General features: G+C 46.1%; 1 protein-coding gene across 4 annotated transcripts in view; it reads right to left on the bottom strand.

Annotated features, from left to right (window-relative positions):
* LCTL (lactase like) overlaps window positions 1-17,514 on the bottom strand; it is a 239,428-nt gene that overhangs the window by 159,937 nt on the left and 61,977 nt on the right. For 3 of the 4 annotated variants that reach the window (XM_069625015.1, XM_069625014.1, XM_069625016.1), the window contains one exon: window positions 838-933. The exons of the other annotated variant lie outside the window; for it this stretch is intronic. In XM_069625015.1, coding sequence (XP_069481116.1) covers window positions 838-933 — 96 coding nt within the window. The remainder of the gene's footprint in view (window positions 1-837; window positions 934-17,514) is intronic. 4 annotated transcript variants of the gene reach the window in all.

Genomic DNA, 17,514 nt, shown 5'->3' with positions numbered 1-17,514 from the left:
AGGTTAGCAGAAGAAGGAAAGGCTTGAGTGTGTGGGGGGGTGTGATGTTCTCATAAGGGCTGTATCCTAAATGGTTGTCTACTTCTCCCAGGGTGGTGGGTACATGAGGGGGGGGGGGTCCCTCGGAGGGGGGCCCTTCCCATGAGATTCTCCCGCATTATACTACCCCCAGGAGGAATATTGGGTAGTAGCCTCACCTCCCTGGCTCATGGGAAAAGGCTCCCCCGCAGGGAGAAGTGAGGACATGTAGTTAATCATTACAGTAAGCACTATGTAAACAACCAACAGAACATAACATTACCTAGCATTTATGAGGCATAAAGAGATCTCATGCTGATAAGCCCCATTCAGGTATTTAAAGGCAGAAAATATAGCCGTGTTCATGTGTTCCAGAACCTTGGACTTTGAACTGTTTAGGCAGCATCTGTGTTCCTATATTAGAAACTATGAAGTCTGTGATGGTTCACTACTCCTCTGCAATCTTGTAGTACTTTAATTGAGTGGTCACTGATTGTGTGCACTGTCCATTTGTTGCCACACCATATGAACATGTCTAGAAAATAATTAAAACTATCTTTTACTTTATGTTTTTCAATTGGATAGTAGGTTTAATTTGGAATTTTTGGAGAATGTCAGCAAAATGTACAGATGGTCAGCAATCGTGAATGATCATCAGTATATGAAAAGCACCACATCTATGGTTCCTGTGAACAAGTTAATTTCGGTCGCTTGCAAATTCTTGTCCCCCAACTATGTTGAAATCCGAAACCCTGATGAGCACCGAGCACAAGCACTGTCCCTGTGGTTCAGGGCATAGAATCATGCACACAGCTTTACCTTTATTATGTGGTGTGCCGCCTTGTAGGCTCCCGTCCCTCTGAGCCGGTATCCTGGCGCATGCTCCCCTGTCTCGTACCCTTCCACGGCCACCGACTGCAGAGGGCAATAATGGAGAATCATTCATGTCTGTGCCAATGGCATTACAGGAAAAGCAAGATACTGTTTGTCATATTTTACCACCTGCCCTGACAACCCTACGTCTGCCAAAGGATGAGAAGGCCATTTAAATTAAATACTGGGAAATTGCTTCAAACGGTATGCTCATGCAAGTACCCACACGCTTCCAGGTAAGTCTAGAATCACAAAGTCCCCCCCCTTGAATAGGGGTTTTGTTTCTGAGAGTGCTATACTTGTGGTCTCTAAGTGGAAGTTGGTAGTCCTTTTCTAATGTGGCCATGTATCCTCACCAATGAAGTCACTCCACAGGTCCTACATGCCATCCTCTACATACATCTAAGCAGTATGTTCTGTGCAAATTAGAGTATTATTTGGAGGAGACCCCCAATATCATGGCCCCCAATGTCCAAGTGTCCACAGATCCCATGGTTTCTCAATGTGATACTCCAATAAAGTCTACAGGACTAATGGTTCACACACAGTGATTGGAATTTGAATAGTTGAGACAGAAAATAGAAACCAGGCATTTTTGGAGGCACAAGTTTAGCTGTGAAAGTGACACAATTATGAGACGATTTGCTGACAAAAACGTGGCTCCCACAAATGCAGAAATACTTTAAGGAAATGCTAAAATCTCATATTTACAAAATTGTTTACCCGTTAATGTTCACAGATAACCCATTTTATATATCGATTTCCCTTATATCCTGCAGTCCCCCCAATCAAAGGCATGTGACGTAATTCAAAAAGATTTGCAGAGCAGGAAATCAGGCGATACCCACAAGCATCCTCGAGATGCATGAGCTAGCTTATACCTGAAATTGGGGGGAAAACTGGAGAAGTCAGTAGCACATCTTTGGCAACCTCCTTTGCACACGATCATCTCAGAGATGCCCCCATCTGTCTCCAGATTGGCTTATTTGTATGCTTCATTAATCAAGTACATCTGAATCGGGCCCTTTTATTACTTGACTTTATTTGAAAGTGATTATTGTGCTGCAAAAGACCTAATAACATCAAATCACATCACACGCATCACTCTGGCATTAAAAGCTACTCCCTGAGTATTCTCGCACTTTATAAATCCGATTGATGTAACACTGCTGTCAACGTTGCTTCATAGCACTTGTCAAACGGTTCCATCTGGTATCAAGGAGGACGCCAAGACCACATGTCAGGATTTACTATCTTTTATTTGGGGTTTGCTACAAGGTTGGCCAACTTCAGATTTCCAAACAAAATTGAATGCTGCAGTGGTTTTCTCCTTAATAAGGTTAAGTCCCTTTTTCCTGAGAATCTCTCTTGCCAATGTTTCTTTAGTGTAATACGGAAACCAGGTCATCCGTGCCTGAGAAGCAAAATGTCTCGGCTCAAACAGTGCAGGAGGGATGATCTCACCTTTCGCAGGTGTTGCAGACTTCAGGGTGACCTAAACTCTTTTTCTTGATCTTAGGTAGATGCAGGATTTCCGGGGGCACGTACCCCAAGTCTCACTATGGTGTTTAGTCTCGTGAGCCAATGAGTCAGTGGGTAGAGATAACTAGAGAGATGTAGTTGACTTTGGGATGAGGTTTTGCCATGCTCCTTCCTGATTCCTCATCCCCCACAGCCACCTTCCACCTTGTATCTGCTTCCTGCCAACTCCTGTTGTCTTGCTCTGTGGGAGGGTCTGTCATCTTGTTCCTTTTTTTTCCTGGATATTACTCTAAAACCAACTGCCTCAGAATCTCTTATTACCTCGCTCACTCACCTGCAAACTGGCTCCTATGTATTGCAGTACTAAGGTGCCCCTATCCTTTGCCACTTACTCCCTTCCAGACTCCTGTCCTCTCCTCTTTTCTGGACATTCCCATCATCCTTAGTCCATCCTTCAATACCACCTTCAATACCAACTTCAGCTCTTGGGCTGCCTTCCTCAAGAGGACTTGTCCAGCAGAGACAGCTATGGAGATGTGTGCCTGGGTTGAAGTCTTCCTGGGTTCCTTCCTGATTTCTCTTTCCCCAATGCCCTGTACTTACACAAATCTCCCAGACCCCTCCTCATTGCCCCCTTTCACCGGCTGGTCCTGTCTAAGGCTAACCATGCCCACCTGAGCCTGGCTTCACTGGCTAACCAATGCCTTCTCCAATTCCTTATTAGTTCCCCCTTCCTCCCTTTAGCTGCTCACACCTCCTCCTGCCAACTCCTGTAATCTTGCTCTGAGCAAATGTTGTCATTGTGTTCACCTTTTCCTGGATATTACTCTAAAACCAACTTTCCAGAATTTCTGATAACTTTGTGCTTCACTTCAAAGTGGCTTCTACAAAGTTCTGTACTTAAAGGGTTCTAGTATTCCCAACTGTGTCCTCCCATACTCCTGTCCCCTCCTCTGGACGTTCACAAACATCCTCCTTAGTGCCTCCTTCAATACCATTGTTACTACCAGATGTAGCTCTTGGTTTTCCTTTCTCTACTTCCTCTGTATTAGTCACTCTCTAATGCTACCAGCTCTGTATAGTCTGATGTTCTGACCTCCTCGTTGCCTTTGGTTTCACCACCTCCTCCTGTGCCTAAATTTCTACCACCACCTCTCTGTTCTTGGGCCCCGATGTTATCCCTTCCTTCTGCAACTGTTCTCCTTCTGATGTCACCACCACCTCTGTCCCTCACCTAACTCTCACCACCTCCTTCTGATGGTGCTATTCTTCCTTGGCCCTTTAGCTGCTTTCCAGTGCTGCCACTTTGCCCTTCTCCTATGGCTCTCCAGCCTCTGCTTCTTCAACCGCTCTCCAGCCTTTTCCAAACACAACCCTCATGCAACCCACATTCAGCAATTGTGGATGAATGCTTTTATACTGTGTCACCTGCATTCCCTAGGTGGGTTTTCCAGAGAGGGTCTGCACTTGTGGTTTCTAATTGGCTGAAGACTGCAATTCTTTGTTCTCTCTGAGTGCTCATGGGACTGCTTTGAGTTCAAGGGATTGGACCATGCCTTTAAGAGGCCTGTCCACCATTTTGACTGGTGGTTTACCCTCTGTGACTCTCCCTGTGGCAGTCTGTGCTGAGTTAAAGGCTTGTGTGTCTCCAGAATATGAATTCTGTGCTGGAAATATACCATACAAGCTTCCTGAATTCTTAATTTCACACATTATATTGGACAAGAGGAGAAAATGAAACACTGCACCTTCTAGTGTGTGAATCATTTGTTGGCTAACAATGCTTTGCTATCTAGCATGAGATCATTTGACGGGGAGCAGTGCTTTGTTAACTTTGTGTCCTGTGCTGAAACTTCATAATTCTGGAAGCCATAAACTGGTAACTTTGTGTCCACAGGTCTACAGAGTTTGCTGTGTTTCTCTCAAAACCTCTTAACTGACTCATTTGATCTTCCACAGAGAAGTGGCAACTGTAACAAAACACACGCTACCTGGTAGCAAGAAGAGGAACCCTTCTCTTAAAAGGGGAGCTGTCTATTTCATCAGAAGAGGTTTGGGTCTGCTCCCAGGAAGCTTTAATCTCACTCAGTAGGAGGGAGGGGGTGCACCGATATAGCCCTTTAGGTATTATAAGGGGTTTGGGCAGGGCCTACCTTCCCAGACCTGGTCTGCTCTGCTGGGGTGGTGGGGCAGAAAAATCCAGACCCCCACAACTGGGTTGTGATGGGTCACTGTTTTTGTCCCCCGCCATGTGACGGGACTAAGGTAGGGTGACCATGGTGCCCTTTCCCTACTTCCTCCAGGCCCATAATTCACTGGCTCGGGGGTAGCATCTGGCCCTTGACTCACAACTCTTTTGGTCCCAGGTATCAGTTCTGCTATATACGCAAAGTCTTTGCTAAAGTTTAAGTAACATTCACACACACCAAGAAAGGACCGGAATTCCTCCATGCTCAATTGAAAAGAAGCATCCTTTATGGCAAGAACCAGGTACACTTTTGCTTTGACAACTTGTTGTGTGGGGGTGAGGCCTATGCAGTTCCTTGACAAAGCATTAACATTTTCTAACCTTCAAAGTCCTTTTCACACATGGAAATTGACCATGTCCTTAAAGTTTCCTGAACATGTTATCCAACATGGGCTGGGACAGGACAGCAGATGGAAGTTTGATGGCCATTCTGCAGACTTGGTAGGCACTGAATGGAGTAATAAGGGCTGTGAACTCTTTAGATGGGTCTATAAGCTCTATCTGATGGTACGCTGAAATGAGATCAAGGATGCAGAAGATGCCTACATGCGGCTCACTAGCTCTGCAATGATGGGAAAAGGGTGGTTGATGATTTTTACATTATAGTTAAGGCTACTCAGTTCAACGCGCAACTCGATATCCCCTTGATCCCCAAGGTGCACAGAGCTATGGTGCTAAACAGTCCATGCCCTCAATCTTCTCCATAACCCTGTCTTTGATGAAGTCATTAAGCACAGTTTCCAAGTTGTCCTGTAGATAGAAAAGCACACTACGTATTAAGTGTTTGACGGACAATGCTGCCGCTTACAGGACAATGAAGTTTGAATCCTCTCAGTCTTTTGATTGAGTCAGTGAAGATGTCTGGGAAAAGCTTAGAGATATCCATCTGCTCTCCTGATGATCCACCTGGACTTGTGTACTGTCTCCATCTGCCGTTTGTGTACTGCTGGCTTCACCAGTCATGGAGGCTTCTGATGTAACGTGATATGGAAGTATGCTTGATGCTGCCAACTAAGACCTGGAGGTCATTTGGCATTGACTTATATCTGCCTAGGGTGCCCTATTCTGTGTGCATTATAATGGTCTGGCCATTTCAAACTATTTTGACAGAGACTCTTGAGTTGCACTCCGTGCATTGTTGGAGGGTGCAAGTTGTCCGATTTCCACTTGTAATTTATTCTTGAAGATCTGCAAAGAGATCATTGTATATAAGACCGCTGAGGCATCCTTTAGAGCTATCACTCTTCCAGCAAGGGTCACTTGGTTGATGGGTCTAGGAGGCCCTTCTTCACGTGACCCACCCAGAGCCAGGACCATGCCTGCCAATCTGTTCTGCCAGTCTTCTTCAACAAAAGCCTCTTTCGCTTTTGGGACCCTTCCCAGGGAGCCACCTTCTCCTCTGCTAGCAGACTCTGGAGAAGTGGTTCATCCTACAGCAGGAGGAACTTTGGATCACTCCACCAGGCATGCATTATACACTGATACGTAAGTTAAACTGTCACACCTACAGCACTGGTCTTTGCTGAATAGCTCTCTGGCTGATGGAATGGCATGCAGGTTCATGAGTCTTCCACCTTGTAAACATCTCTCACTTTCCTTGACTCCCCCATAGCAATAGCAACCTTTCTCAGCCATTCTCATTGGTGGCTTGCATCATTAATTGATCTCAGTTGACCAGTGTATGGCCATCAGCTTAGTACCTAATTGTTTATCCTTCTGACTAGCTCTATCGTGTATCCATTTTATTTCCTTTCAGCTCGTTGCAAGAGTGGGCGGGTGACTGGAAGCCACAAATGTATTTTTAATTATTTTCACTATACTTTGTGTTCAGTTATTTATTTATTTATTTTCATTATATTGTTTGGTTCCTTGTAGACCACCATTCCGGTCTGTAAATTGCCTGGCTTCCTGGCTCTGACCTACACCCCTGGACAACACACGCTGCACGGTCTGTCTTTGCTCTCTAGGAGCAGTGAGTGGGGCTAGGCTAGGCCGTTACAATGTGCCTATTTAAGGCACCACAGGCCCGGCCGCGCAGCGAACGAGTGCAGTGGGTGAGGGCTCTGCGTGCCGAATTCACGCCAAAGTCAAGCCCGTCTGTGCTCGTGCGGGCTGCAGGAGGATTGTGGCGGTGGTCTGGCTGGTGGGATCACTGCAATTTGGAGGCATCTACTCATCTACAACTGATACAGGTGGCTCCAGAAGGCACAGTGTGGCCTGCAGGCTTCATACACACTTCGACAATCGATAGTCAGGGTGACCATCCAGGCAATTTGTCATGTCTTCTACTGAACATGCGGCCACTAGTGGTTTACACCCCCGTTGTTGCCTGTCTTACAGAGACTTGGCTGCACAACCATTCTGGTCCCGCTATTGTGCAGGCACTTCCACCCAATTATAGTATTTTGAGAACTGATCGCTCCACTCTGACATCTTGGGGCAGGATTGTGCTGCTTTACAAATCGCCCCTGACTGCATGTGTCATTCCCTGCGATCATGGGATTAAAATGGAAATTTTGGTAGCTCATTTATCAGTTACACCATCCCAGTCCTACTATATTTTAACAGTCTATCGCCCCCCCCATATGATTCCTCTTTTTATGGGGTTTTATTAAATTCGTGGCTGAGTTGCAGCTTAAGTTTAACAATTTAATAATAGTAGGGGACTTTAATTTAAAAGTCAATTTGGCAGTTGATCAACCTACTCTTCGGTTTCTGTCAGGTAGGACGGATTTTGATTTAACTCAGCTGGTGGATGGCCCTACTCATTCCTCGGCCAATACACTCGTTCTTCTGATATTTTCACCTCCTGGCTCAGCGTTAGCTTTCCCAGCCCTTCCACTGGCTTGGTCTTGTCATTTTGCCTTTCCCTTCTGCCTAATGGTGGAATCCCCACCTCAGGCTTGTGCTAAGCCAAAAATGTTGAAGTGTAGTTGAAAGTCTGTTCATTTGAATGGCACATCTCAGTCTGTGGCATCTGGCTGCCGAGCTTTGCCAGTTGTGAACGTGATGTCTCTGGGTCAGATTTTCTCAGAGACAGTGGACTCCTTTGCCCCTGCAATACTGTCCAGTCAGCGTTCCCGGCAATCCAAACCATGGCTTGATGACACTTTAAAACTTCTACGCCTAAGCGGCGGCAGGCTGAGCGGAAATGGAGATGCTCCTACTCCCAGTCAGACCAGACGTCTGTGCGCCAGGCCATGGCTGCATTTCATAATGCTGTCATGGAAGCTAAGAGTCGGTTTTATTCAGGCAAGGTTGAGGCTGCTCTTAATCAGGCTAGAGAGCTTTTTGAACTTCTACGCTCCTCACCCTCCCCTGCAGCAGCTCTGGCCGGTGCTGTTCCATCGTAGAAGTTGTGCGATTCTTTGTCGAGTTTCTTCTCAGAATTTCTTTACAAATTTGTGTCTCTATTCCATTATCTCACCTGTGGTCTGAGGGAGGTTCTTTGATGGCATCTGGCTGTCCCTCCCTGAGGACATGGTCTACTTTTCCTGTGTTTTCAGTGGAGGAGATCTTCAAGGCCACTTCTCGGCTTAAATCTTTGTCAACTTTGGATGCTATTCCGTTAGCAGTGTGTAAGGATATAATGCCGGACATCGCCCCATGGGTAGCCCAAGCCATTAATCACTCCTGTCAGTCGGGGACCATTCGTTTGCAGCTGAAGTATGCACTGGTGACCCCATTTCTGGGAAAACCTTCACTGGATCCTGCCTGTCCCTCTAATTTCTGCCCTATCTCTCTGCTCCCCTTCTTTATGAAGCTTCTGGAGTCTTTAATTGCTCCTCTTCTTAGTTCTTTTTTGGAATCTTCTGTTTTCTTTGATCCCTTTCAGTCCAGTTTCCGTCCCGGTCGGGGCACGGAGAGCGTACTGGTGTCAGTGGTGGATGACCTTGCACGTCTCTCCAATCAGTGGGGAAAGGGGGCATTTTTCTTATTAGATCTTTCACCAGTGTTTGATACTATTGACCACCCCATCCTGCTTGCTCGCCTGGTCGGGGCGGGGCTCTCCGGACAAGTACTTTCCTGGTTCTCTGCTGCTCTTGCTGATTGTACACAAACTCTTTCTCATTCTCCTTTTCACTCTGTGTCTGTTCCTTTGGCTTATCAGGTCCCCCAGGGCTGAGCTCTGTCCCCTACATTATTCAATGTCTACATCAAGCAGTTGGTTAGGCTCATCCACTCCCACAGCCTCCAGTGCTACTCCTCTGCTGATGACACCCAGATTATTCTGCAGCTTGATCTTTCCGGTCTATATCCAGCCTCTCAGCTACGGAGACGAGGGGCAGTGGATGACCTGCAATTGGCTTAAACTGAATGGGGACAAAAGTGATATCCTAGTGGTGGGCCCCATGGCTACACCTTCTGCGTGTTGGCCTTCATCTCTGGGTCCCTGTCCCACTCCAGTTTCCGTTGTGAAGGATCTGGGGGTGAAAATCTCTGCCTCGCTCTCTTTGGAGTCTCAGGTGGCCTCTGTTTGTCAGTCTGGTCATTATAAGTTGAGAGCTTTGCGTAGGGTGTTGGGATTTCCTTCTGTGCAGTTCCATAGGCCAGTGGTGGCTGCACTGGTGCTGAGTGTGATGGACTACTGTAACTCGCTATATTTAGCTCAGCCATCATGTTTGATCCACCACCTGCTGGTATTGCAGAATACAGCAGCCAGCCTGGTGGTAGGCACTCCCTATCGTAGGTCCATCTCTCCAGCTCTACGGCAGCTTCACTGGCTCCCTGTGGCTCAGAGAGTTACATTTAAGTCAATGTGCATTGTGCAGCGAGTCTTTTATGGCCAGGGTGCAGAATATCTGGACAGTAAGTTTCCCTTTATGTCCCCAATCGGCTGCTTCATTCCTTTGAGTCATACACTATTTCTGTTTAACGTGTACCTCTCTCTCGAATTGGGGTGGCATGCATTCTCTGTTGCCGCAGCTAAGTGTTGGAATTCCCTTCCACTTTGCCTTTGGTCGACGGCAGATTATTTAGACTTCTGCCGTTCATTAAAGATGTTTTGGTTCATCTAAGGGGCAACATAGGGTTTGAGGTGTTGAGTGGACTCTGCATAGCGCCAAGATGCTTTTGGGTGGACGTGCGCTTTATACATTTATATAACATAACAGTGTTAGGTAGATTTTCCTTCTTTAGTACAATTCTCCCCACTTTGTGAGTCATTGTTGCTGGACTATTGGATTTTGGACTGGATCTCCTGCGTGAGTGGGAACATTCTTCCGCACTCACTCATCCTTTTACTCTGACCCTGGGAACCCATTTTATCTATTTTTGGTACTTTTAATGGAGTTATGCTTTCCTTTAACATTTCTGGCATCTCCCTTTTCATATTGCAGCACACAGCACTTTCTGTGCAGTGTTGCTGGAAGTTCCTAGAGCATCCATTTTTATTTTGCCTGTGATAGCCCAATGTTACCAGAGCAGGGGGACACATTTTCTCCCACATGTATTTTAGTTTCTGAGATCAGCACACCCACCTCAAGGGGAGTACTGAGGGGAAACAATGTCTCCCTTTTCTCAACTCTCCAGTAACTTTTTGGGTACTGTGACACGATCATCTGACAGGTTGGTGGCAGTGTACCTTTTACACAACTTTTTGTGGACTCGTGTTGGAGGCTGTCTCCGCAGCTGTGATAAGGGACGCAAGGGTCACCATTTGCCTAAAATGGTGGCTATACTTTTTTAAGCCCTGTTCTCGATTACGTTTCCTTTCTTTAGCCTTTTCCTACTTAGCAGGGTGGGAGGGAGAGGGGGGACTTGATGGGTCTTTTGTCCTTGGCTGGCTTCCCTTGGAAAGCCTGTGAAGACTCTGAGAGGACATAAAGTGGAGAAGGTGATCAAAACTCCCCTGGTGTTTGTCCTGCAGTGTGCCTGGCTGGAACCAGTTCGCACTAGGAGGTTGATTGTCCCCTTTGGACATCCACCCCCCTCCGTCCCCCAAGTTTGAATGGAGCATGAATTGTGATTCCTGGACTCACTTGGTGTTCCTGGATAAATCCGAGGGTCCAGGAGCTGAAACTCAGATCAAGCACTGGAACCAGCATTCAGAAGAAGAAGAAGACGGACATCCGCAGCCACTTCCAGTGACCACCAGAGCCGTCTGAGTAACCGCTGCTGTTCTGACCTGAAATTCTGCCCAACAGGAAAGCCCAGAAGAGGTTGACTTCCTCCTTTGGACTGGTGGGCCTAACCAGCCCCAAGGCGAACTGCAATTTGCACCCTCCCTGGAAGAGCTGCGACCTCCATGGCCAGCAATTCGCCAATGCCTGGGGTCCTGTGTCATTTTGCAAAGCAGTGTCTCGCGAAGCGCGGTGTCATCTGAAACTTTGTGGGCATCCTTCTGGAACTCCAGAGGCTGGTTCCTGCTCATGAAAGTCCACTCAGCCAAGACAAGGACCGAGAACTGGAGCAATGTTTTAACGCACGACAACAGTCCTTCACCTAAGCCTCTGAAAAAGGCGCCAACGAGCCAGTGCTGCAGAGATTCTCTGCTGGGCATCTGACCACACGAGAGCAACTGCCAGATCCTGCTGTACCTCACTGCGGGACCGTCCTGCTGTATCAGCTTGTTTGCTTAAAGGTATTGTCCTGCTCCTAGTTACTTACCTGGAGCCTTGCTTTGTTGATCCTGTGCTTCAAGGGGCAGCAGATAGCTGCATCTCACACCCCTTGAGGACCTACCTTGAGCTACATTGGGGTGGACAACCCATTGTGCTCTACCTTGCCTTATGACACTTGCCCTTGGGGCAGTCCAGCAAGGGAAACTCCTTATTTCCTTACCCTGTGAAACCTGATTTATACCAACCTGTACACCTGAAGATTTCCTGTTGTATTCTGCTTATTTGATCCATGGAATGTGCTTTCCTGCCTTGTCTTCTACAGCCCCTGATCACTAGTGTCCCAGAGCCCCTGCTGACTTTGTGAGACTCACCTAAAACAGGGTTGGGCTTTCTAAGATAAGCTTAACTGAAGTTATCTAAAGTCATCAAAGTTTCTATAAGTATGCATATATGTTTAAGGAGGTTTGATTGTGTGATTTGTTACCATTATTGTTATGCCTAAATATCTAACTGTGTGACTATTGCAATTGTTCTCCTCTTATAGGATTGTTTGATAGTACTTGCCTCACTTAAATGCTACAAGCCTCAGTGCATATAAATAAATGTCTATTTTTCTCATATGACTTCAGTGTATAAGTGTTTCCTTGGAATAAGTGTATGCTCTGTGTTCTGTGTGTCTCACTAGAGCCCTCCTCCCTCCTATACTAAGCATGGCTGCTTGTCCAAAGCTACCAAAATTTTGGGTAGTTTAAGCAAAACCTAAGGGGTGCACCTTTGTTCATCCAAGTTGGGCTTTCTAAAGTCTTGTCACAGACAGGACTTTGGAGAAAAAAAACCTAACAACCTCATCTTTGAATGCTTGAACTTGCTGATTGTGCCAATGGTCCGAGGATCTGTGAATATTGCTGGATGGTTTTGTTTCAAAGCTGTTGCCTGGCATACATCTGGAGCTGTTCCATAGCAGTGTTCTCCTTGGTAAGGTAATAATAGTCGAGATGTGCTATGGTCTCTTTGGAGACCCCAAAAGGAGAGGCCCTGGAAACTACAGGCATAGGCGGCGGAGTTCTTACACTGCTGAGCCAAGACAGTGAATCAGGGTGGCTCTCTTCTCCTGCAGGGTGTTGTGTTCCGTATTGATCGGCTCAAATCAAGTGAAGAATGACACCTTCCAGATCTGCCAAATAATGGCAGGGAGGGAATGCCGGGACGTTGCAGGGACTTGGTGGGTGGTTCCAGGTGTTGGATGGTGAACCGTGAAGCCCCCTCACAGACAGGGAGACACAGACTGCGTTAAACTGGGGGCACTCTTACCATTGGAGAGCAATCAGATCTTCCCCCACCATCCTCTGCGGGTGGTGTCGCCATGCTGAAACAGGGCAGAGAAGACAACATGGTAACACCAACGATGTTCCAAAGAGAGTGGCAGGGATTTATGTGAGGTTTGGAGAGAGCACAGAAGGTTGCATGTAGTACTCCCCCCCACCCCCCCCGAGTGAGTGAGGGAGTGACTGCCTGGGTGGTTTCTGTAATCTCTCCTGCTGCCCATAAGTGTTGATGAGCAAGAGCTTTGCCGGCAGCCACTATCTTGAGGACCCATGGAAATGGGAAGAGGAAAGCACTCTGGATGATGTGTACAGCGTGGTTGTGGTCTATGCCCTTAACATCCTGAGTTGCTAACTGCAAGTAGGGGAATTGTAAAGACTTTCAGTGTGTCATGGGCTGGAGGCGCCTTCACGGAATCTCGTTCATTCATCCAGTAGTAGAAGGGCAGCAGCTGTGTATGAATTGTAGTGGAAGAATCGCTATTCCTTGCGTTGGTGCTGCTACACTCATTTTCTATGTCCTCATGGGATGCAACTGGACTGTCTTTAACCCTATGACTGGAGGTTGTGCATTGGGGCATCTGATTTTCAGTTGAGTCCTGAGACTTCAGCTTGCACCTCCCCCCTACAACAGGCTGCAGTGTCAGGAGTGCAACCTCCTCACCACTGCTCACATGGGCCACAGGGTTCCCGGTTGCCTTGAGAAAGGGGCAACCAACATGAGGCTTTGTGGCTTGCATGGAGACTGGCACAAGGAGCGGTGAACCGCTGCATCAGTGTGCATCAGTGATGTGAGGCAAAACATTATGGTGTGGCAGGACAACTGAAGATTGCACTCAAAGAAGGCTATAGCACAGGAGCAGGGTGCAAAAAAGATGCTGCAGGGAGAAGGAGCGGTGGATGGTGAACGCGCAGGGAAGGAACTCTGGCAGCAAGGAGGATCAGCGTCCCCGCCACCAGTGAAGAAATGATGCAGAGGGTAGATGAATAAGGCGGATGATTATTCACTAACAGTGAGAGACAATCTCTGGTGGCCTTGCCACTCGCCAATTTACTTGCCAGCTTCTGCCTTACTCTTCGAGTCCTGAATTTTCACCACCGCCTGGCAGCAGGTGGGAGTACAATAGGACAGCTGAGTAATTACGAGCTGCAATGTGCAAAAAATCCCCCACAGCATACAATCTTGACATGCTTTTGGACACAAAAATATATATTTTATTGGCTTTTCAAAGATTATAAAGAATGTGATGATAAGAAAGCTAGGATGTATTAGTGAGTGGATTTCAGGATGGGAGCAAAAGTGTGTCTCTGATGCACTTTACATTGTAAAGGGCAGAGCAAGTGGGGGCCTAGCCATTGGAGTGCGGACAAATATGTCAATTAAGTCTAAGGTATGTCATTATAGCTCTCACTACATCCTCGGAGCGATAATGCAGATCGCAGCCTTCCCATCGAGGGACATGTGTGTAATTAATGTTTATGACCCTCCTATCGTTCACTTTACGGACGAAATTCTGAAAACAATAAGGGAGCTGCTGCTTCAATGGGTAGAGCAAAACCCTAGTGGAGAGGTCATGATTGCAGGTGACTTAAATGTTAGACATCTTCACTTAGAAGAGATCAAATAGAATTCTAGAGCACGGAAATGGCTTCAATTTATGACAGCATTCGATCTAGAGTACTTAGCTCATATAAAAGGGGATGGTACTAGGGAATTGGGAACTTGGTCAAATGGTGTAAGTCACTTTCACATAGATTATGTTACTGTAAAAACTGATAAGATTGATAATTATCACACCATTGAACTAAAAACAAATGATGTAAGTGGCCATAAGGCTCTATATTGGCAGACAAGGATCTCCTCGCTAGCCAGAACTGAAGCTCTTGAGGGAACCTATAAAGTTAATAAAGTTAATACTCAGGACAAACGAATTATATGGGACTGCGGCAAAAATGAGAGAAACAAATAGCCGACTTTCGACCGATTATGGTAAAATGTCACTGACTGAGAATTAAGTGGAATGGAAATGAGACAACATACTGCAGAGATTAAAAACCTGCACAGGTTTAGAAAAATCAAATCCCTTTGATGTGATCTACCAGAAGGAAAAAGCAGCCTATAGGAGAGGTGTGCGTGGGGATGCTTCTCTGAAAGAGTCTCAAAAGAAAGTAAAATTGACATAATTGGGCACTGGTTACAAAAATTGGCTACGCCAACATTAATATTCACAGAAAAATGTAAAATGGCAATTATTTATTGGTCAACTTAAGGCTCAAAATAAGAAAAGGTTTTGGCAACACTGTAATGAAAGTAGAATTCCGCCAAATCCATCGAACTAAACCCTATTAGTGTCATTGAGTGCGGCAGTTATATTCGAGAAATGTACAATGATGAAAGGAAAACCTCCCTAGATGTTACATGGAAGATACAATGCAGTAATACATTGTTAAACTATGATGAGGATGACATTAGAAACATTATAATCAAACTAAAACCTACGACTGCCCCGAACCCAGATGGCATTCCCAACACCCTTTGTAAGGGTGATCCTAGGCTTTGGTCAGTGATTCTTTTCAAGGCCTTTAGACTGATCGAATCTACAGGAAATATTCCTAAGGCCTGGCAGGATTGTATTATCATTCCTATCCATGAGAAGGGACCTAAATTGAATCCAGCTAATTGTCGTCTGCTTGCAATGCAGGACTTCTGCTAGAAGATCTTTACCTCCATATTGCTAAAAGAAATAATGAATTGGGTCAATGAGAAAGCTCTCCTTAAACCTTTCCAAACAGGATTGAAAAAAAGGGATAGCACCTTCAGAAATATATTGGCGTTAAAATGTCTCATGGAGGAGTCCAGTTTGGCCTGTATGGGCAGAAATCTTTATTGCTTCTATACAGATTTTAGCTGGGCTTTTGATAGTGTTTTGCGCCCTTTATTGTGGGGAAAAATGTATTACATAGGGCATCGAACCCCATTTATTATATTACATTAAGGGACTTTATTCTAACACACCGGTTTCTATCCGTCTAAATCAGAATGGAGAAATAGAAAATCTGTGTGATACCAATATGGGCCTGAAGCAGGGTTGTGGGCTAGCCCCCATTCTCTTTAAAATGCTTTATTTGGCTTAAACCCTTAGCAAACATACAAAACATAAAGAAATCAATTCAGAAAGGAATTTGGCGTATGCAGGTATGGTGTACAATATCACAGGTAGTCAGGACAAAGCAAATTGGATAAGACATTAAAAAGACGTGAATTTCCTAAAAGATGATGCCTCCGCACAAGGGAGCTCCTGAAGGGAGAGCATGCTCACAGCACATCAGGGGGCTCTAAATTTTTACTCAGATGCTACACCGTTCTTTATTTCTTAAAATCCAAGCTTGATAGACATATCTCGCTATCAAGAAGAGAACCTTCCAATCCAAGGAACAAGAAAAAAGCGTCAAAGCATTGCGTATACTTCTAATATTCAATAAAACAAGATGGGTCTCAAATACATGCGTCTCAAGGGCAATAAAACAGGTATTAATGTAAAATGCAGGAGAGATTCATCAGCTGCGTCGCAAAGGGGGCACATACCAGTGTTAAGAACAGGCCAAGATCAAGCGTAACACGCCGTAGATAAAAATCCTGGTCTGAAGCGCACATGAAGAGAACGCTCATACTTGGGGTGAATCTCAACCATGATGTTTTTGAAATTCCCCAGCTTGTCAATATGCAAGAATTCCGGACCTTTCTTCAGTTCATAGGCTGAGTACTCCAATTTAGCCCTAGAAATGGCTTTGGCCTTAACTTTCAATGCAGCTTTTGGAACAGAACAACATTCAAGGGGGGTGAGCCAGATGGAGACAGCATTCAGTCCCTTTAACATTGTCTTCACATGCCGCACCCACCCACATTTAGCAGCTCCATCCAATTGAAGAAAATCACTATGTGCATCCCTGTACGGTGAAAAACCAAGAGATGACCTTAACCGTAGCCAATATAGGACAGTTTTTTGGGCAATCTGGACAGCTATGGGCCATGTTTGTAAATCCAAATAGAGTAAAGAAGTCGGAGCATGGCCAAGACCAGTGCTTATGGGACTCCCCAAGTGTCGCTGATTTCCTCGCACCTGTTCTAATGCGTGTGTACAGTTACCCCGACCCTAGAATGAATGAACCTGCTGATGTGATCATCCCTCCCCCTCACCTGATGCGCTACCCTCTCTGTCCTCCGGGCCCGCAGGCTGTAAGTGCAGGCACTGTGCTAGGTGGGAGTCTGGTGCAAGCACTTGGGGCTGCAAATGGAGCTTCTCCAGGCACCTCGCAGATCTACCCAACTAAAACAAATGGAGAAGCCATTATCCCCTCAAGGGAAGAAAGGCAGGTGTGCCCTGGGTCAAAGGCGTGTTGTTGTTCCTGTTACAGACTTGTTCTCTCTGAACTGTTGTCAGTTAAAAAACATTCTCCTGTCCCTACTGGAAACTGTTGGAATGAAAGCTGAAGCCGGGAACGCCGTGCCAACACAGGAGAGAGATAACAGGGTGGTATACAGGTCAAATGAGCCAAGGTCAGTCGATCCACTGGTTCAAGATCCCTGTACCAAATTATCGGAGCCAAGCAAAAGATGGATCGAACCATGCAAAGGGAAGAGAGCCAGTTTAAACAGGGAAAATGCCCAAAAGGGCAGAGGGGACGCCCATAATCCAAATCCACCTGGCTCCGTCCCCACAAGGTTCCCACACCCAGCAGCTTCATGACCATTGGGGCAAATCTGTGGCTTGCAAGGGTACAGAACCCCCAGGGCTACTAGGATCATGGTGAATCCATTTTTTGCCACCAACCAAAACCTGCTAATTGCCAGCTGGTGAATCGATTCAGCCTACAGGGGCCATTGCATCTCAGACCATATTTCTACACAAGGTACCCAAATTGGCCACTAAGCGGTACGAACTAAGGGAAGCAATACGGAAAAAATGTTTCCATTGGCTCTGCACAGTGAGAGGGTGTCACTTCTTAC

The sequence above is a fragment of the Ambystoma mexicanum genome, chromosome 11, assembly GCF_040938575.1.
Source record: "Ambystoma mexicanum isolate Mex_15411 chromosome 11, UKY_AmexF1_1, whole genome shotgun sequence".
NCBI classification, from domain to species: domain Eukaryota; kingdom Metazoa; phylum Chordata; class Amphibia; order Caudata; family Ambystomatidae; genus Ambystoma; species Ambystoma mexicanum.
The sequence above is the reverse complement of the archived record's forward strand: the minus strand, read 5'-3'. Positions and strand labels throughout refer to the sequence as shown.